A 19236-nucleotide genomic window follows, 5' to 3' on the forward strand; every position below is an offset into this window, starting at 1 on the left:
CGTCAGGTCAGAGGATAGTGTAATTAATTTATGACTGAATATTGAGTGGCTCAAACACACGACAATGAGGGAGAGCAGGGGGCCCGGGGAGAATGGGGCGGGAGGGGGTAGCGATTGCCCTGTGAGAGGAATGGGAGGATAAATGGGGTGGAGGGGACGGGGGTAGGCGCATGAAGATGGGCAAAGCGAAGGGCACTAGAGGGGAGTTTGGGAGTGAGGGCTGGACGGTCACAGGGGCGCCAGGCGGGGGACATAGTCCGGGGTGTTAATGTGCTAGAGGGGCCGCGAATAACGCGGCTCAGGAGCGCCCCTCCCCGAGCAGCCACCGCCGCCTCCTCCCCTTTATTACGCGCGGCCCGTCGGCCAGGGGCCCGGGCGGGCCCCGCCTTGCTCGCTCGCCCGCCCGCCGTGAGGGGCGGGGCTGTGTGGAGCGCAGGCAGGCAGGCGCAGAGCTGCCTTTCCATAGGAGCCGCCATTAGCGCTGGGACCCGGTGACAGGGTCTTGGCGACGGCGGCCGGCGCGGAGCGGGAGCGGAGGCAGCCGGGGTTGGTCCCCGTTTGATGGATCCCCGGATCGCCTGGTTCCAGCCAGAGCAGCTCGGCCCCTCGAACCGCCTGTGGATGCAGATCTGGGAGACCACGCAGGGGGTCCGCAACCTGTACTTCCCGCAGCAGCGGCAGCAGAGCGCTTCCGCCGGGGTGGGCCCGGCCTCCCCGCCCGGCATGTACCGCGTCCCCCGGATCGAGCCCCAGCCCGACTTCCTGCCGCTCGAGAACGCCAACAACCAGCACAACCACAGCCGCCACCAGGCCCCGCCGCCCCCGGGGCCCACCGCCTGGGCCCGGCCTGCACGGGGGGCGCCGCCCGCCGCCTCTGCCTCGGCCGCCGGCAACAAGAGGAAACGTGACAACAAGGCCAGCACCTTCGGCTTCAACTACACCATCCTCCTGGGGCCCCCCGAGCAGAGCGGGGCCCCCGCCCCCGGGGACGGGCCGGCCGCCAGTGACCAGGCCCAGCCGCTCACCCCTTGGAAGGGGAGGAACTACAGCCCGGGAGTCGTGGGGTAAGCGCCCCGGCATGGCCGGGAGCGGGGCGGGCGTTGGTGGAGCAGGGAGAGGCCTAGGGCATCGAGAGGAGGCGGGCGCGGGAGAACACAGCCCATGCGAGGAGAAGCGACCCGTCTGGGGCCGGGACTGGCCGGCTCTTTAGGGGAATCTGCTCCCCTGGTTCCGCCTCTTCTTGCCCTGACGGGACGCACATGGGGTGGGAGGGCGAGCAGAGCATGCTCCGACCCCATGTCCCGCTGTCCCTGCACACACACGCATATGTGGGGATGGGGTGGGGCCTGATGCCCGCTCTCCTGCTGTCATTGCACAGACACCCATATTTATTGGAGGAGGGCACTGTTCGATAACCAACTTCTGCTGTCACACGTCAGGAGCATCTTTCACAGGCATCGCTCCCTGCTGCTGTTTTACAGATGTGCACTCACATGGGAGAGGGAGGGGAGGCATGTTACCTACTCTGTCATCTTCTCTTGCTGTCATTGCCCGGAGGCAGGCTCACATTTGGGGGAAGGGCGAGTTATTTCAAAGGCAACTCCTCTTCATCTGTTTTCTCTTACGTGCCAGGGCAATAGGCTTGTTAGAAATATCTGAGAGAATTATACAGGGAAAAGTGGAGGAGTATATTGCACAGCCAACATGTTATACACCAATGAGCAGGAGTAATCACTTTTTCTGCTTTTACCTTTTAGACATATATGCATCACCTTTTAGACATATATGCAGGATAGGACTGCTCGGAGGCATATTGTTCATGTGAGGTAAACAACCATAGTGGATGTAAACCTCCTAATTTGATTGTGGACATTCGCAGGGGTTAGTATTTAATTTCAGAGTACGTAAAGAAAATCTGTTACAACAAAATGTGCGCAGTTCTGGAAATGCCCAGGGAGGTGTCTGTATGAATACTAATATTGCAGACACGCCTATATGCAGGAGGGAGGAATTGCCTTGCAGATGACTCCTGTTGTCACTGCATGCACTCGTGTTGTGGGTTTCATGCTTGGTTTAATTAATGAATGTCTGCAAAGCACTTTAGAGATGGTGGGGCAGGGGAAGCTTTAGTATATATATGTTTATTTGTAGAAGCCCTTCCTAATGTCAGTGTGAATGCACATACACATGGGAGGGGTGAGGCATTTTTCTCAGACATCACCTGTCATGTGTATCGTGCATGGTGGTGGGGAAACACTGTGAAAACAACCTGCTATTGCATGTATGTACACTTGCAGACCTTTTCTTCTGGCACTGAGTACATTTCCCTAGAGAGTATATTTTCTGAGGTCTGATGGTACAGATATGAGTGCTATTTCTGCAATGCTCTCCAGCTGACGCTGTTTCCCTGAGAGGCAGAAACACACAATCTAGGGGAATATCCGTGTGAGGTTAGTTGTGGTTTGCATAGACCTCTTCTAAATCTGTGTATGTGTGCATGTGGATGTCTTGCATAAATTGCCTTCTGTGCTGTATATATATTTGGTACTATGTCTAACACAGCCCGCACCATTTGGTGATTGGTGAACATATGGAGGGGAAGGGTAGATGAACAAACATCACCTGCTGACATATTCCCATTTTCTATGTGAAGGTGACACTATTTTCATAGATCCACCTAATGTTATATGTATGGGCTTACAGTGAGAGATCTGGGGAGAACCACTTGGACGCTTTTTACTTCATGCACACATTCACATACTCTCTGGATGGAGATTGTATGATGATGGATGGCTCTTTTTTTTTTTTTAAGCTTGTATGTTGCAAAATATAATATCTAACTTTGGATAGTTGTCTTTGTAGTTGCAAGACAAGAGCATGTCAGTTGGGGAGTGTCTTTGGCTAGTTCAGCGATATCCTTACCTCAGTTCTTTGCACAAAGTGAGGTTTGGTTGCATGGTTCATGTGCTAGATGTAATGTGAATGGCCTTTCTTAAGGCCAAGGTGCACTTTAATTGAGCAGCCAGCTGTTGAGCTCAGGGTCTTCCAGGGGCTCATTGAGTTGGGCCTATATTTTCAGAAATTGCTAGTGCTTTTGGGTGGCTCTGTTTTTGTGTGCCCATCTTGAAATGTCTCAGAGGGTCCTGATTTTCAGAAAGTGGTGAGCATTTGCTTTTTCAAAATAAGGCTATTTCAGGGTGTCTCAAGTTAGGCACCTAATATTGCTGGTCACTTCAGAAAATATTAACTGTGTAACCACAGGCTTTCCACTGTGTCAATTCTTGTATTGCCCTCTGCTTCTAATCTTAGGCTACTTAGTTAAAATGTTACACTGTAAGTGATGGGATCCTGTTTAAAGTTCTGCAGTCCTTACAGAATGAAATCTTCCATAACCTTTGTGAAGAGTTTTAAGTGCTGGATAGTTTTAGTTGGGGATGGACAGTTTTTTTTTTTGTTTTGTTTTTAATATTAAATTACTTGGTCAGAACATGTCCAACACAATTTTGGGAAAAAAACTCAAAGAAAGCTAATCTTCTGTTCTGTCATATATTTACTTTGAGATGGGAGGATTTTTTTTTAAATATTTTTCTCCTTATAAATCCAATGTAATTTTTCCCACTATTGATGATCCAGAAAACAATGGATGGGCTTCAGTGAGATATAAGGAAATTATTACTTTGGTCTTATGAGTGACATCAATCATGAGAGCTGAGTTCCAGTTGGATACTCAGTGTCACCAGAACCCCCAGATGGAAGTGATGTAACTTGAACTCAGTGCAAATTGTATTTTTTTTCTATATGAATTAGGAGAGTTAGTTGGTTTACAATTTAAATGCTAATTAGATCAAAGGTGTTTTAGTTGCTGTCAGGGATTTAAAAAGATGCTGTCAGAGGTATACAGGGTCCATGTTGAAGCTGCCCTAAAAATAACTTTGTACAAAAGGGTTCCAAGATAGAAAAAATCACAGCTTCTTATCTTAGCAAAGATAACTCTGATCAAAGCCAGGCCATTGGAATTGCTCGTGATTATGGTACACAGATTATTGACATGAAAATAGAAAAGCCCTGACATTGATGTTATAAAAAAGTATGTCAGTTGAAGGTTTCTGTTTTTTCACTTTTGTGTTAGTTTCTTTGGTATGAAGTTATGGAATACATAATCTTAATTTTCAGAAAGATTTGATCTGAGTGATTTCCAGAACTCCTTTACTTACACAGTTACCACAGTTGTAATGTGATATTTACATTCCTCATGGGGTGACACCAATTGCATGCATAACTGCATAAGCAAAATGGGTGTACAGGTGCGAATACAAACATGTATGCATCTAGGGTTTCAACATTCTGAAAATCAGGTTAGTAGTTCTTACCTTCAAGGACAATATGGGTAGACACATAACATTGATCACTGAAGTTTAGAAGGCTAAATTAAATTAAATTAAACATGCATGTTGAAATATTGGCAGTACTTTGGTATACATATTTATCTCTTAGGCAGTCATCATGTTCCATCAGGTATATCTGAGTTTCTGTTTTGATGTTGGATTTGGGTTGGGAAACTTATTTCTGTTAAAATGTTTTACATACGTAATGAGTTTAAATGAATATTAAAATGATACACTTGTGATTTGTAATAAGATTCAGAAATTATTATGGTGTCTTCAGTGTACTGTTCCTTCATACAATTTTTTGCATTATCAAGGCTTAAATATTAAGCATTCAAAAGTCAGTCAATTCTAAAAGTTAATGCTGCTCCTGCCAAGTTAAACGAGCTGTCGTGTACATTCTGTGTTATATGGTATATGTTGCTAACAAACAATAATATATTATCAAAGATAAAGGGAATAGAAAATATCACATGGCCACATTCTTTTATTCCCATTTTCCATGCTCTGGAATCCTTAATTTGGCAATTTCTTAACTGATCTCGTACATTTCTTGACATTAAAGTGACCTGTGAAATTTATAAGTTGCTTTGCACCAGAGATTTAGCTTGCATGTCTTACCTGCTTTTCAGACTTTGCCAATGGTGATGTTAAAAAGAATAAAACCAAAAACCTGATCTGAAATGTTGTAATCCATATATGTGTGAGATTAGTGGCATATATTTGATACTGGCAAAAGCTACTTAAATGAATTTGCTTTGCCACAGTACCCTTAGCAGAATAGTATGTTGTTTTGAGCTATAGTGGCAAAATAGCAGTAAAGTAGTCTTAGTGATGTATTTTTTTAAAAGGTATGAAGAAAATCAGAGAGATTTTTGTAGATTTCAGTGAGTTCTAGTCAAGGCAAGCTAAATCTGGAGTTTCTGGTTTATACAGTTAAGTGCGTTTAAAAAAAAATTAGATTGAAACATATGAGAAGTGTATTTTCCTGTTAGTGTAACTGAAATGTCTGAGCCAGCATTTCAGATGCAAAAGAATGGGTGTAGGGAATTGGACTAATCATGGAATTCATTCTGAACTTCAGAGGCTGCTATCACAACTGGAGTTCAATGGAGCTGGTAAAATGTTTACAAAAATGAATCTTCTCATCCTTCTAATTCAGTATCTGATGTTATAATACAATGGCATAAGAACGAAGGCAGAGAAAGTAAATGTTGGAGTTGGGCAGAACTGTTGGAGCATATTTTTCCTGTGCTGTACTCTAGACTGACTGAAAATACACTTCTGGATGAAATACAAGTAGCTGGTCTCTGTGTATGGGCTAGGCTTAAAAAGATAGATAGTGCTCTGTTACAAACACTACTCAGTAATGTTTCTCAAGACTGACGGTTGTGAGCTGAAATTTGGACTTCCTCATTAGCTGTCCTGTTCCTTCAGAATTCACTTGTATTCAAAATACATAAAACCCCAACAGTGGCCGCATTTGAGAATGTCTTGCGAGACACATCTTTGTCCAGGTTTTCCACTATCAGTTCTGAAGTTTTGGACACTTAGCTGGCTTTTTCCTTTTATGCCGCAGAGATTTGTGGTGTATTGCAGTGTTGTTGGCCTAACCCCACCTATGACTCTTCAGTTAGGTCTCAGCTGATGCTATGAGGGTAGGGACCAGGTACTATCTTGAAAATCACCTAGTCCTCATGAAAACCAGCAAGTAACTAAATTGAGGTGGTGAATCGCAGGGTGTAGGAAGGCTCCTGCAGGTGTCCCAGGATCAAAGAATCCAGTTTATGATCCTCAGGTGGATGGCCTAAAGAGCGTAATCCTACAGAGAGCAGGCTAGGAAGGAGAATGGAGTAGAGAAGCTCATATTTACCCCCAAGCAGACAACATGCATTGTATAATCCTGTTGGGAGGAGATCCATGAGGAGATCCTGGATCAAGGGGAAAAACATGTTTGATATGCTGAATATATTGTTTGTTTTGAGCAAGTAAAATTGAAGCCGGGAAGAGAAGAGAAGTGACATTTTGTTGCTGGAGAATATTCTTAGGTGCACAGGCCAGTGAGTTAACTCACTTGGTTATATGGTGTATTTGTTCTTTGTTTGGAAATGTTATAGATTTCAATTTAAATGATGTTAAGTGCAGTCAAGTAAAATGGAGAGTGACGTGTAAATGTGAACCATAGTAACACTATCGAAAGGGAATAGCTCTAAACCATAGAAGAAGTCATGATTAGAATTCAGACCGTCCTGATTTCTTTCATAACTAGATAATCCCGTCACTGTTGTACTAAAAGATGTACCTCAAAATCCACATAGATGAAGGAATTTTGGACATCTGGTTACATAACTCGTGATCCATGATTTCAGAAGATTACTTTGGAAGTTCATTATTGTTTGTTTTTGTAGGTGTGCATTGTTTCTTTAGGAAAGGTGACCGGAAGGCTTACAAATTGTCTAGTGGAGAGGTGGCTATCATGGCATCATTGATCGTAAACAGTTCCATATCTTGTGCAACTAACTTTTTTTAACCAGATGACTTAAAAAGTTGTTGGTGATTAAACATGGTTTGATGTTGGATTAGCTTTGCATATTAGGGGTTTGGAAGTCCTTCATTTTTAGTAATAAACAAAAATTGTAATAACTTAAAAACCTGTACATTTTTAGAGGCAACTAAATTTGAGAAAAACATTTATAGCAGTTGCATTGTTTTGCTGAATAGGTGGAGAAATTGATTTCAGAATATGAAAGTTGCAGTTGAATGTACTGTATATGTTTTAATGTATAAGAATAAATTGTTTGAAAATATCCACAAACAATAATTTGTGAGCTTTGTAGGAAGGCCTCATCCAGTTTTTGGTAACCTGATGTGTATTAAAAAATGAAAGAGAGTGAGGAAAAAGAGCAAGAATATGTCTGGGTCACAAATCCTTTTCCTTTATACATCTGACAAGATCCACCATCGCTTTTGATTTTGTCACTTCGCTGCTATTGGAATTAAAGTGAATTATAGCTTGTTTTGACAGTGTAGACTTCTCAGGGTTTGTCTACACAGACAGCAGCACAGCTTCACCAGTGCAGCTGTGCTGCTGTAGCACTTCACTAAAGATACTACTGTGCCAACAGGAGAGCGTCTCCTGTTGGCCTGGTTAATCCACCTCAACGACCTAACACTGGGGGTTAGCTTGGTATAACTACGTCATTCGGGGATGTGGATTTTTCACACCCCAGTGATGTTATGCAGATGTAAGTTTTTTATAGTGTAGACCTGGCCTCGATCTATTAACTGCATTTTGTGGAAGTCAGAATCGGAGCTTTGCCCATAACCTCAAGAGGCATGTGGTGGTGGTTCCGCTGTTTCAAAAAGTGAGTTAAAGGAAATATGCTTTGGGGCATAATTCAAAATGTAATGCAAAAGGCAGTTTTGAGAGACCTTTTTGAAGTATACTGTAAATATTATGTAACCATTTTTTAGGACATGAAAAATCTTGGAGTGCGGCCAAAATGTTCAACATGTTTATGTAGATGATTAAAGGGGATTCTGAGAGGCCTGCAGGTTTCTACACATGCAAAGAAACCATGGGTTATTTTTGTTCTTGTGAAAAAGTACGTACTTTTAAATTCTGTTTTCATGACTTTGGCATTTTGTCCCCTGGAGGTGTCTTAGTTTAAAAGAACAATGAAACAACTGGCATTACGTTATTTATTCAAATCCAGCTGTTACATATTAAGCAGTGTTTTACGGTCACAGCTCTTGTGGACTTTGGTGATTTCTCAGACATGTATGTGTGGACTCTTTCCATAGCAATGTCTGGTTCAGAAAGGGGTTGTAGGACTTTCATTCCTCAAATCCCTTCACCTTGAATCCTCTATTACTGTCATATTAGGGCTGTATCTTTGTCCTAGTTTTCATATAGTTTTTGTCACATTAAGACAAAGTCCAGCTCAAACTGTGGCATATAATTTCAAGCCCAGGAAGCTAAATTAAAATGTACAAATAGCCATACTAATTGCTAAAAATTAAAATGACCTGCTCCTTTTTAAAGAAACCACTGAAAGAATTTAACCCATCATCATGTAATATTTAACTCATTTAACCCATCATCATGTAATATTTAACTCCTATTAGGTTTAGAAATAATAAGGTAAAAGTCAAACCAGAGAGTCCTAACTCTGAAGCCTTTTTTTTAAAGGTATCTAGTTTAATTTTAGGAAGATGTACATGTGATTTTTTTTTTTTACTGCCAAAACATGCAGTTTTGTAATATTTCATACTTGTTTTAAAACACTTCTTATCCTCCTAATTAACAGAACCAGAATAAATCTTGACTTTTCAACATTGGATAGTTAAGTGTGTTCAAAATTAGTGTGCCAAAAAGCTGTAGAGTTGGCTTTAACGTTTTAGCTTTTTGTTTACATATGCGCGTGATGTAGAACTCTTAGCTGTAAGAAAACAAAATGAAGACCCTCTATTATATTTATAACAACACTGCTTTCTTGTTCTTAATGTGAACATTGTCAGAGAGCATATTTTAAATGCATGATGGCTTCTTAAATAAGATAAAATCTTGTAATCTTAGATGACATGTCTCATGTAAGAGAGACAAGGTGGTGAGGTAATATCTTTTGGACTAACTTCTGTTGGTGAGAGAGACAAGTTTTCGAGCTTACACAGAGCTCTTCATCTGATCTAGGAAACATACTCAGAGTGTCACAGCTAAATACAAGATGGAACAGTCTCTCTAATATCCTGAGACCGACATGGCTGCAACAGCACTGCATACACGTCTAATGTAAGTTGGCTGCAGGGAAGGGGAATTTTGTCCTCCCTGAAAATGGCTTTCTTCTGATTTATCTGCATGTTGCTCGGATTTATTGATTTATCTGCATAGTTTAATGTCTCTCTCCTTGGGAGGGTGGGGGGATATCCTGATGACCAGGAGTGCTGCTTTGGCATCCTTTCTCAAGTTAAATAATTTTACTGGTGTAGCAACTTGACCTTTAAATCATCTTGAAACTTGAATCTACAGTAGGAATCTTTCCCAAGAATACCGTGACTTTTCTCACCTTAGAACAGGACAGATATCTAGACTGAGGCAGAGAAACTCCTACTTTTAAGGTAGCACTGAAAGCAATTTAGGAAGCATTCCTCTGGTTCGGTACAGGAATACTGGCATTTACTCCATCTGTAGTTACAGTAAAATGTTGTATATTGCTTGGCTGTGTCATGCAGAAGCCTTTACCCCCAAAAGGTACATTAACTAGATGTTAATCCTGTTGTTAGTAAATATATAGCCTGAGGGTGGATCTTTAATCATAGTTTACTGATCACTCTGACCACCCAAGACATTGCCCTTGGAGCAGCCAAGTGAGCCCTAATGCCTCTGGTACAAGAAAGCTCTTATTTTGGCAAGGTCTCTTTTTTTTTTTTTTTTTTTTTTTTTTTTAAACTGGTCACTAACTTTCTAATCCTTTGTGGAGGCTTTAGAAGCAGCCCGCGCTTTCTTGGCTGTTCCAAACAAAACAGACAGTCTATCTTTCTGAACTCTGTAGATGTGTGTGCAACAAGTTATTGTATATGTGTATCAGGACAACAATTTTGTTTTCTTTCTAAGGTTTTGGTCTAAAATTGATACATAAATTGTCTCTGAAAACTCTTTAGTTTAGTTTTTACTTGAACTTGGACCATCATGGTAGAATTATTTTATCCTTGTCGAGTCAGATATTTTTGGTAAACTGAAAATGCATGAAGCTTACTAAAGTATTGAGCTCAACCTAATGCAGTGAGGAAAACTGTCTCCAAGATGAATAATGATAGTGACTGCAAAGGCTCAAATAGAGCATTGGGTCAATATTTGAGCCAGGCTTAAAATCACTGGATATACAGCTGGATTTTTCTCTAATTGTTTCCCAGGTTTTTGACTTGGACTGTTGAATTAATGTATTTCAAGATGTCCATGCAGAAAACCTCTTATTGACTTGGCTTGATGTTTACTTGGATTGTGGTTTGGACTTCAATATCTGTTCTTCAAGTGATTGCACACGCATGTTCCACTCTTGGTGTCAGTGCACACTGTACAGAACCATCGGAAACTTTCTCCCTTGGTATACCTGTTGTGCAGCTTGGAGACCTGCTGCTGCTGAATGCCACTGCATGCAGTTATCAAGGGCAGAGCCATCCTCAGCCTCACTCTGTTCCTTCTTTCTGCCTGTGATTTTTGTTGGAACTCTTGTCTATATGAGAACAGTTACTTCTCTCAATCTTTGTGAACTGTGTGTAGTTAGTTAGTTAGTCTGGTCTTTAGTGTTCAGATAGTAAGTTTTAGCTGTATAAAAATAATTTAAATTAATTTTATTTTTTTGATTTGATTTTCTCGTTTGGAGTTTTCTATTCAAGGTATACCCTGGTCACTGGGTTTCAAGCCTTCTTGCTTCAGGTCTGTGCCAGTGAGTGACCTGTACAATAACTGCCTGAAGTGCTTGGGGGAAGCACATATGAAGGGCCAGTACCAGATTTGCAGGGCGTTCAGGACTTGGACGAAGAAGGGTAGAGAGGATAGGTTGAAATTCCAGCTGGTGGAAGTGATGCTCCAGCCACTCTTGGAGCCATCCTGGTCTGACTCTATGCCAAGTACTGTGGCTTTAGTGAGAAGTGATCTCCAACTTTAGTGGAATCCCAGTACTGTTTTTTCCCTTGTCTGAAGAGAGGAAGAAATACAAAGGTTCCAGAGAGGCACTGGCCAGGGGAAGGTCTCCACCCTCTAAGTCTGATAAGAGGGTTGAGGGAGTTGAGTAGAGTGCACCTGAAACCTAAGCACTCCTCCAAATTGGTGCCAAAGCCCAGTTGGCTCAGGTTATGCAAGGGGCACTGGCTCAAGTCCGGTGCTGGAGGCAGCACTGTCAACTTTTATGGTGCCACAGCAAGAGACCAACTTGATGCCAGTTGTCCTGGATGTATTTATGGCAAAAAGAAACCTGCTCTCCCTCTTGGTGCAGGTATATCCTTCCTTACAGGAATCTGGTCCCTCAGGACTGCTGCCACTTGTGCCTGCAGTTCAGCCTCCTGTACCACAGGAGGAGGAAGCTCCTCAGTACTATCAAAGGGAAACCTGATCACTCCCACCACCCAAGACATTACCCTTGGTCCCTTTCTGGTGGCATTGCTCCATGGACTGGATCAGCCCTGCCATGGTCAGAGGAAGGGGAATCCTCGTTGTTGGACTCAGACATGGGATCTTACGGATCACAACTCCAAAGCGGGACCCACTGGTCTCTGCACAGATTCTCTCTTCCCACTGTGATCCTTCAAGGGACTTGCCGTAGGAATGTGGCCAGAACAGTGGTGCCCTGCCCCATATCAGTGTTCATTTTGGAGCTCTTAAGGTTTTCCCCCAGCTTCCAGACCTTTCCCACAGCATGCATACTCAGTGTCCTTGTCTAGAAAGGCTTAGTCTATGCACTGAGTAGCTCTGTCCCCACAGTTTACCACACACAATTGCTACTGGCAGCACACAGACATTATCACTGCTGTTGAAGTTGCACTTGCTCAGTCCAAGTGTAAATTGTTACATCTGCCACTACTGTGCCAACTTGTTGATGTAATTGCTGGTTAAACTGCTTCAACAGTACACTTGCCCCATCCATTGCAGTCTGTCAGTGCTCTTGCTCACTCTTCAGTTACAGATTTTGAGGCTTAGAATACAGGTTCTATCCCATGTCAAGATGACTGCATGTAGGCCCATGAGCAACTGAGGTGGTATTTGGCTGATCTCTCTTCTGCTCAGCTATCTCCACTAGCTCCTGAACCCCTAGAGCAGCAGAGAGGGACATGGATGGAATAAAAATAACTTTTTAGTCTCATGGTATATCAGCTGGAGGGGAAAAAAGGTCAAAACCCAAAGGTTGGTTGGTTAGTTAGACATGTATGAGTTTCCCAAAGTGTGCATATTGCCACAGCTTTCCACTAACTACCTCAGTAGCATGTAAGACCTGAAAAAGAGAGTAGAAATAGATCACTAACTACAGTGAGTAACAAAGCTTGCATTCATCTACCGTCTTACTCATCCCCAAGAAGAAATACATCTCCCCATGTCCCACCTGCCTTAAGAGGAAAGGGAAGAGCAACCTTTAGTTCAACCATAAAACCAGAATGGAGAAAAAATAATTGTTGAATAAATGAGTGAAATTGAAAATCTTATCTTCTCAAAGCACCGGTGCCTTTGTATTGGCAGTGGTTATCAGGCCTTCAGATCCAGATGTGGTCCTGCAGTTTGAACAGAGGTGTGTGACTTGTTCCTTGTGCACCAGCAAGTGTGAGAGTGCAGGAGAGCATATCCCATGCCTTTCAGTGCACGTTTCTTCCCTTCCAGGATAGAAGTCTTGAAGCACCTGTTGGAATAAATAAAAAATGTGAACAGGTGCAAATATGTTTTAGTTTATCGCTTTGTCTGCTTTACTGAGGCTATTGTGGGAAAATACACAGATCTTGCCTACAGGTCCCAGGGTTGCTGAATGTAGATATGATGTGCATATCTATGATGTGGACATACTGCACTGGTGCAAGTTGCAAAAATACAGTTCTCTATCTGTTGTTATATGTATTTTCTAATGTGGCTATCATAGTAGCACTGAAGTGTTGTCAGATGATTAAGAAGAGGAAAATAACCTTTGCTTTGAGGTTGGATTTTAGAGAGGATAGGCTGACTTCACCTCTTGTTAACATTGTAAACTGTCTCTAGATAGAGCACTGGATGTAAATAATATATGTATGATTAAGGATTCTAGTGTAAAAAAAACAGTTCCAGTGGGGCTTGTTGGTATCAGAACTTTTGCTTGTAACTTAAATTGCATATGGTACCTTGTTAGATTTGAAACTTCTTGTAAAATCATCTGAGATAGCTTTACATCATTTTATAAAAATCTTTGACTGAACATTTTAATATAGCGAATCCAATTAGTGATTTATAGGGACTCTTTTGTAGATCACTTTAATATTTCAAAATGTAATGCAGAAAACGTTTCATAAAGCTTTGACCATTGCCTTGGTTTTCTAAGTAGCAAAACAGTACATCTGATTTTATTGGAAACATTTTCATTGGCTATCTGTACAAATAGTGGCTGTTAAAAAGACATCAACATACTGAAAATATTTTTTTTTGCAAATTAAACATGAATTACTTGTAATTTTGCCCTACATTTACTGAAGTTTAAAAAGATCAAAATTGCTGTGACAGTCTTAGTGCAAAGGCTGAGTCTAGTTTAACTTGCTCTGTGAAGTAAATGCCATCTGATGTTTTGTTTTTTTGTTGTGTAATCATAACTCAAAACAGTATTCATTAGTGAAGTTGAGACTTGCAGCCATCTTCAAATTTTTGGTCCTTATATAGCTGTAAAGCAGATCTACTACACAAGCATACATGATGCTGTTTGTTAGTATGAGACAGTATGTTCTGAGGTACGACACACTTTAGTTTGTGGTAGTAACTATCAAAGTGATAGCATTTTAATAGCTTTGGGAAACCAGCATTGGCATTTTAATTATGAACAGCCTAACCCCAAGACTGTAATCACTTATTCATTTCCAATATCCCAACAGACTAGCGCATTTTTGAACAATTTTACTACAGACTCCTGTCAGCAGAGATTTCACTGGTGCCACATTTGAGATCCCTTTCCTTGAGGATAAATGGACCTTTCAAGCTAAACCAGTCTTTTGTTCTTGTTTAGATGTGATGTAATACGTGCCAGACAGGCTTTGCAGACTCACTTGTGCCTTCATGTACACTCTTATTATCAGTAATGAAAACAGATCTATCCAGAATCTTTTTATCACTAAGTTTTGATAAATGGTTTTAAAAACCCCCCTCTGTAAATGTGGAAATGGCCACTAGAATTTACTGGCAGAGCTAGGTCATGGGAAATGGTTTGAAAGGCATTTGTTTTCAGGCATAACTGTTGCAGCATACACTGAAGTAACTGACAAAATGATCAACACATTGGGTGCCTTCCTCTTGAGCCTCCAGAACTGATGTCTGTAGCTTAGTAAGGGTTATTGTTGATTTTTTTTCTTGAAATGTGATGGTGATTTAAAATAATGTCTTTAAAGGACGCTGTCAGAAGTAATCCCACTTCATCCTCAGTCTTGATCTTTTAAAAAATGTGTATAACTCCTGATGTTCCATCCCACCATCTAAAATAGGAGCAACAAAAATAACTTCCTGAGTGATAGTTGTAATGTTACAATAGCAGTTCCTCACTTTGGTATCCCATCCTCAATAGTACAAGATATAATGGACCTGCTGTGGACAAAACCTCTATAGCCTCAAGGCGTGATAGTGAGTCCTCTTGGTCTTGTATAAGCACAAGTGCTGCTTTATCTGTACTGGTATAGTTTGAAGTATAAAGGTTTGTCTACTGATATATCTTTATACCAATATAGCTATTTTTATACTGGAAGGGAAATAAGCAATATGGGCATAAGGCACCTCCATACCAGTACAGGTGTGTCTGCACTCTGGATTCTAATGATATAACTATTTTGGTTAAAAAAAAAACCTCAATCCTAACTGACAGTTTTTATACTTGTATGGAAACTGGTGTGTAGACCAGTCTCTTGCATAGTACTGCAAAACCACCAGCTAGTCTTCAGCTAGGACTTTTAACTGTTTCAGCTCTAGATTTGGAGAGTTGATGCTTTTCAGTATCAAGGTAGATTTTTTTTTTTTAAGGGATATTGTCAACTTAATTTTTTTTTATCAGTTTCTGATAACAGCACCCTTTACATAGCAAGTCTTGGTTTAAAAACAAGTTTCTGTTCCCTTGTTGTTTATGAATACCTATTTCAGCAAGGGAGAAATTGGCACACTTCAGCAGAAACAGTGAAAATTATACAAAATGTGGAGGAAAAGAAGTATCATTTACTTCTTTCTGTTAGTAATCCTAACTGCTACCTATAGACTCATAGGCTTTAAAGTCAGAAGGGACCATTGCGATCATCTAGTGTGACCTCCTGCACAATGCAGGCCACAGAATCTCACCCACTCCTGTAACAAACCCCTAATCTATATCTGAGTTATTGAAGTCCTCCAATTGTGGTTTGAAGTATGCACAAGATTTAGATAGAAATGTTTGGGTTTTTAAATTGACTTTGTTCCTCTAAAGTGAAACTTAGTTGCTTTTAAAATGTTTGGCTTGTCAAACTTGCTCTAGTTGCTTTTTGAAGCTAATTTGAACACCAATCCTTTCCACAAATTGATCTGAAAAATTTTGTAAGCTAGCAACTTTCACTTATCCTCCCTAAAGAAGATGGAACAGGTTATTCAGAGAAGATAAAAACAATTGCCCATAATTTAAACTAATATTACAGATGTTCTAGAGCAATTATGTAGTTGATGTATTTAAATACATTGTATTTAAACGTACTGTATCTTTCACTGTTTCAGAACAGAGCAAACATAAATTTTGGCCTTCTATGGTGTCTGTACTGAAGGCATGTAAGCTAGCTTGAAAGTTTCTATGCAGCATATAGAGCCTATTCTTGCTACCTCTGACATTAGTTGCAGAATTCCCATTGCCTTCAAAGGGAGCAGGTTTAAATTTGTGACTGAGGCCCTGATTCAGCAAGGTACTAAAGCTGGTGCTTAACTAACTTTAAGCATGTGACTACAGTAGTCCCATTGGATTTGGTTTTTAAGTTAGTTTGGCATATGCGGGCAGTTAAAGGCTCTCTGTTATCTAATGTTTAAATTGCAGCCCAACTCTTCAATGGGGAGTATAGTTTACACAACATCTCTGGCTGTAGTAGCTGTGGGAAGCCAGAAGTGTCCTTTAAGGCTTAACCAAAGGCTTTTTTCCTATGACCCTGTTCCCTTCTAAATTTTTTAGCAGTGAGAAATGTCAAAATCAAAACTGTGTAATGTTAGCCTTTTAAAAAAAAGCTGTCTTAATTGTGATTATGATTGTGTATCAGTAATGCAACAATTTCCAGTGGTTAAAGCCCCCCTTTCCGTAGCCTATAGCACTTGAGTCTCCCACAACACCATAGCCACATGATCTGCTTTCTCACATTCCTATAATTTGTTTTTCTCTTCTTGTCTCACTTTTCTTGTCACTGTCTTTTGTCAGGTTAACTTACATTTTATGCTTTTGTTTCCCTTCCTCTCTCTGACCAGGTCCCCCCCTGCCCTTGCTCCTGTATCTGTTAGGAGTGTTTCCCATCGTATGTCTCCTTTTCTGTCTACAAATTATTCCCTGCTTTGTTGTTTCTCTGTTGGAGCTGTTCCTTTACCCCACTCCTGTTTATGAGCTGTTCCTTTTTATATTCCTATTCTCCTTGTTTTGGGAGAAAGCTGTTGCATATTCTCTCACTCCTCTTTTTTTTCTTTCCCCCTAACCACATCTGCTATACAGTGCTATTCCTTGCTTGGGAGAATGCAGGGCAAAGACCTGTGTAGCCCCACCTTAGTGGAGGAGGGAGAACAGAAACTGAAGATGCAGGCACAGTTTCCAGGAGACTGTAGAGAATCAGGTACACCTATATGTTTAGGCGTGTATCTCAGATTGGGAATCAAAATGCTGTGCAGTTTTCTTGTTGGCTTTGGAGAGTTAAATAGACTCATAGACTTTTAAGGTCAGAAGGGACCATTATGATCATCTAGTCTGACCTCCTGCACAGTGCAGGCCACAGAATCTCACCTACCCACTCCTGTAACAAACCCCTAACCTATGTCTGAGTTACTGAAGTCCTCAAATTGTGGTTTGAAGATCTCAAGCTGCAGAGAATCCTCCAGCAAGTGACCCGTGCCCCATGCTGCAGAGGAAGGCGAAAAACCTAAATGTGGAAAGAAGGAAGAAAATAAAAGACCAAAAAACACCTAATTATGGACTCAGCAGTGGAATATTCCACTGCTGTATTGAAAGCTGTAAAGATAAGTGAAGTTGCATGATATCTACTAAAGAATGTTAGCAGAAGTGATATTGTTTAGATTAAATTATTTTTAGATTTGCAGATCTGTTTTGTTTGAAACATCAGACTATAGAATAAGTTTTAAATTTGACTATTAACTGTTGTATAATTGTTTTCTGCGACAGAACTAGTTTTTATACCCATCAAATCTATGATTAAGGCTATGTTTTAGTCACAGGTATTTTTAGTAAAAGTCATGGATAGGTCAGGGGCAATAAAAAAAAAAATTCACAGCCTGTGACCTGTCCATGACTTGTACTATATACCCCTGACTAAATCTTGGGTGCTCTGGGGCTGGGGCTGCTACGGGTGCTGGGGAGGGTCTTGGTGGGGCTGGCAGGCTCCCTACCTGGCTCCACGCAGCTCTCCGGGAGTGACGACATGTCCCTCCATGTGCTGCCCCTGCCCCGAGTGACAGTTCTGTAGCCCCCATTGGCTGGGAACTGTGGCCAATGGGAGCTGTGGGGGCGGTGCCTGTGGGCGGAGGCAGTACACACAGCTGTCTGGCCATGCCTCTGCCTAGGATGGAGCTGAGGGCATGTCACTCCTTACGGGGAGCCCCCCGAGGTAAGCACTGCCTGAGCCGTCACCCCTTCCTGTGCCCCTACCCCAGCCCTGAGCCCGCTCCCATACCCAAACTCCTGCTGCTGGAGGGAGGGAGGGGTGTGGTCGCCTGAGACTGCCTCAGCAGCAGCCAGTGTGGCTGGCCCAGAGGCTGTCCTAGTTGCTCAGGCAGCCCCTGGGCCAGTCACACCAGCAACTGCAGAAGTCACGGATGTCCCAGAAAGTCACGGAATCTGTGACCTCCGTGACAGTCTTGCAGCCTTATCTGTGATTATTCAATATTTAATAGAGATTTTCTCTTTTCAAAAAGAAAGCAAGAAAGTAAGTTGTGACTTAACAAGTTTTTAAACTCAACTCGGAAATTTTTTCTGAATTCTTTCTAGAAGAGAAAGCAGACATCTTCGAGAATAATTTTATTCTTATCCTGTCAGTGAAAGACGAGGCTTCTTATTCACTGAAAAAGTTTGCCTGCGTTCTTGAATTAAAATCCTGAATCTACTAAATGAACACAACTTTCATCCTGATTGAGGCAAAGCTTATTCTAAAATAGTCTGAACAGTATTTCATATCTTTTTTCAAAATAAAATAGGAATAAAAATTGTCCTACAGCTCATGTTTTCTCATGAGTCTTCATTAAAACTCTGAGAATGAGTCTTTAGATCAGAAATTAATCCTCTCTCTTTGACACTTGCCAAATGCATAGCAATCAAGCAGAATTATTGCTTATTTTGTTTCTCTACCACTTAATTAGTTGATTTGAAAAATTCTAAAAAATTGTGAATAATTGGTTCATTTTTATGGTGTTTTGAGGTCATACTACTCGTATACTGGCTGTCATATGAATATTAGTGAACATGAAAACGTACCTGGTACAAATTTGTGAATGTCATGTCCCCCACCCCCTTCTGTAGCTAAGATAGAAATGTTCAGTAGAAAGCAGAAAACATACTGAATAACCAATCACAGACCATGAATAGTAAATAGTTCATCAGCTGTTCACTGACTATCTGGAATAACTTTCAAAAGGCTCCTAAATCAGTTAGGTACTCCCAAAAATTCTACTTGGTTTGAAAACTTAATCATCTTAACTGTTAATCAAATAACATTTTGAGCTGTAAGGATTGTGAATCTCTTCTCTCCCCCCCCCCCACCTCCCCGCCATACCATATTGTAGCCTCTAGCTTTCCTATGAAAAATGGGGTTCCTTTTTTGGGGCATCTGGTTTTTCACCCATGTAAATCCATAGTAAAGCCTCCTTTGATTTCAGTGAATACAGAGTTCAGCCTTTTGTAAAATCATTCTTAAAGGTAAAGCTAGTTTAAAA

At 41.3% G+C, this 19236-nt stretch overlaps 1 protein-coding gene across 2 annotated transcripts in view; it reads left to right on the forward strand.

Moving 5' to 3' along the window:
- The first annotated feature begins 457 nt into the window (after positions 1–457).
- Positions 458–19236, forward strand: part of TENT4B (terminal nucleotidyltransferase 4B) — a 52444-nt gene continuing 33665 nt past the window's right edge. The window contains exons 1-2 of one of the 2 annotated variants that reach the window (XM_050922544.1): positions 1012–1064; positions 9079–9177. In XM_050922544.1, the coding sequence (XP_050778501.1) occupies positions 9146–9177 (32 nt within the window). In that variant the 5' untranslated portion in view covers positions 1012–1064; positions 9079–9145. Of the gene's footprint in view, positions 1065–9078; positions 9178–19236 lie in introns of both variants that reach the window. The other variant, XM_050922543.1, reaches the window with a different exon arrangement.

Source organism: Gopherus flavomarginatus, chromosome 14, assembly GCF_025201925.1.
Source record: "Gopherus flavomarginatus isolate rGopFla2 chromosome 14, rGopFla2.mat.asm, whole genome shotgun sequence".
NCBI lineage: Eukaryota > Metazoa > Chordata > Testudines > Testudinidae > Gopherus > Gopherus flavomarginatus.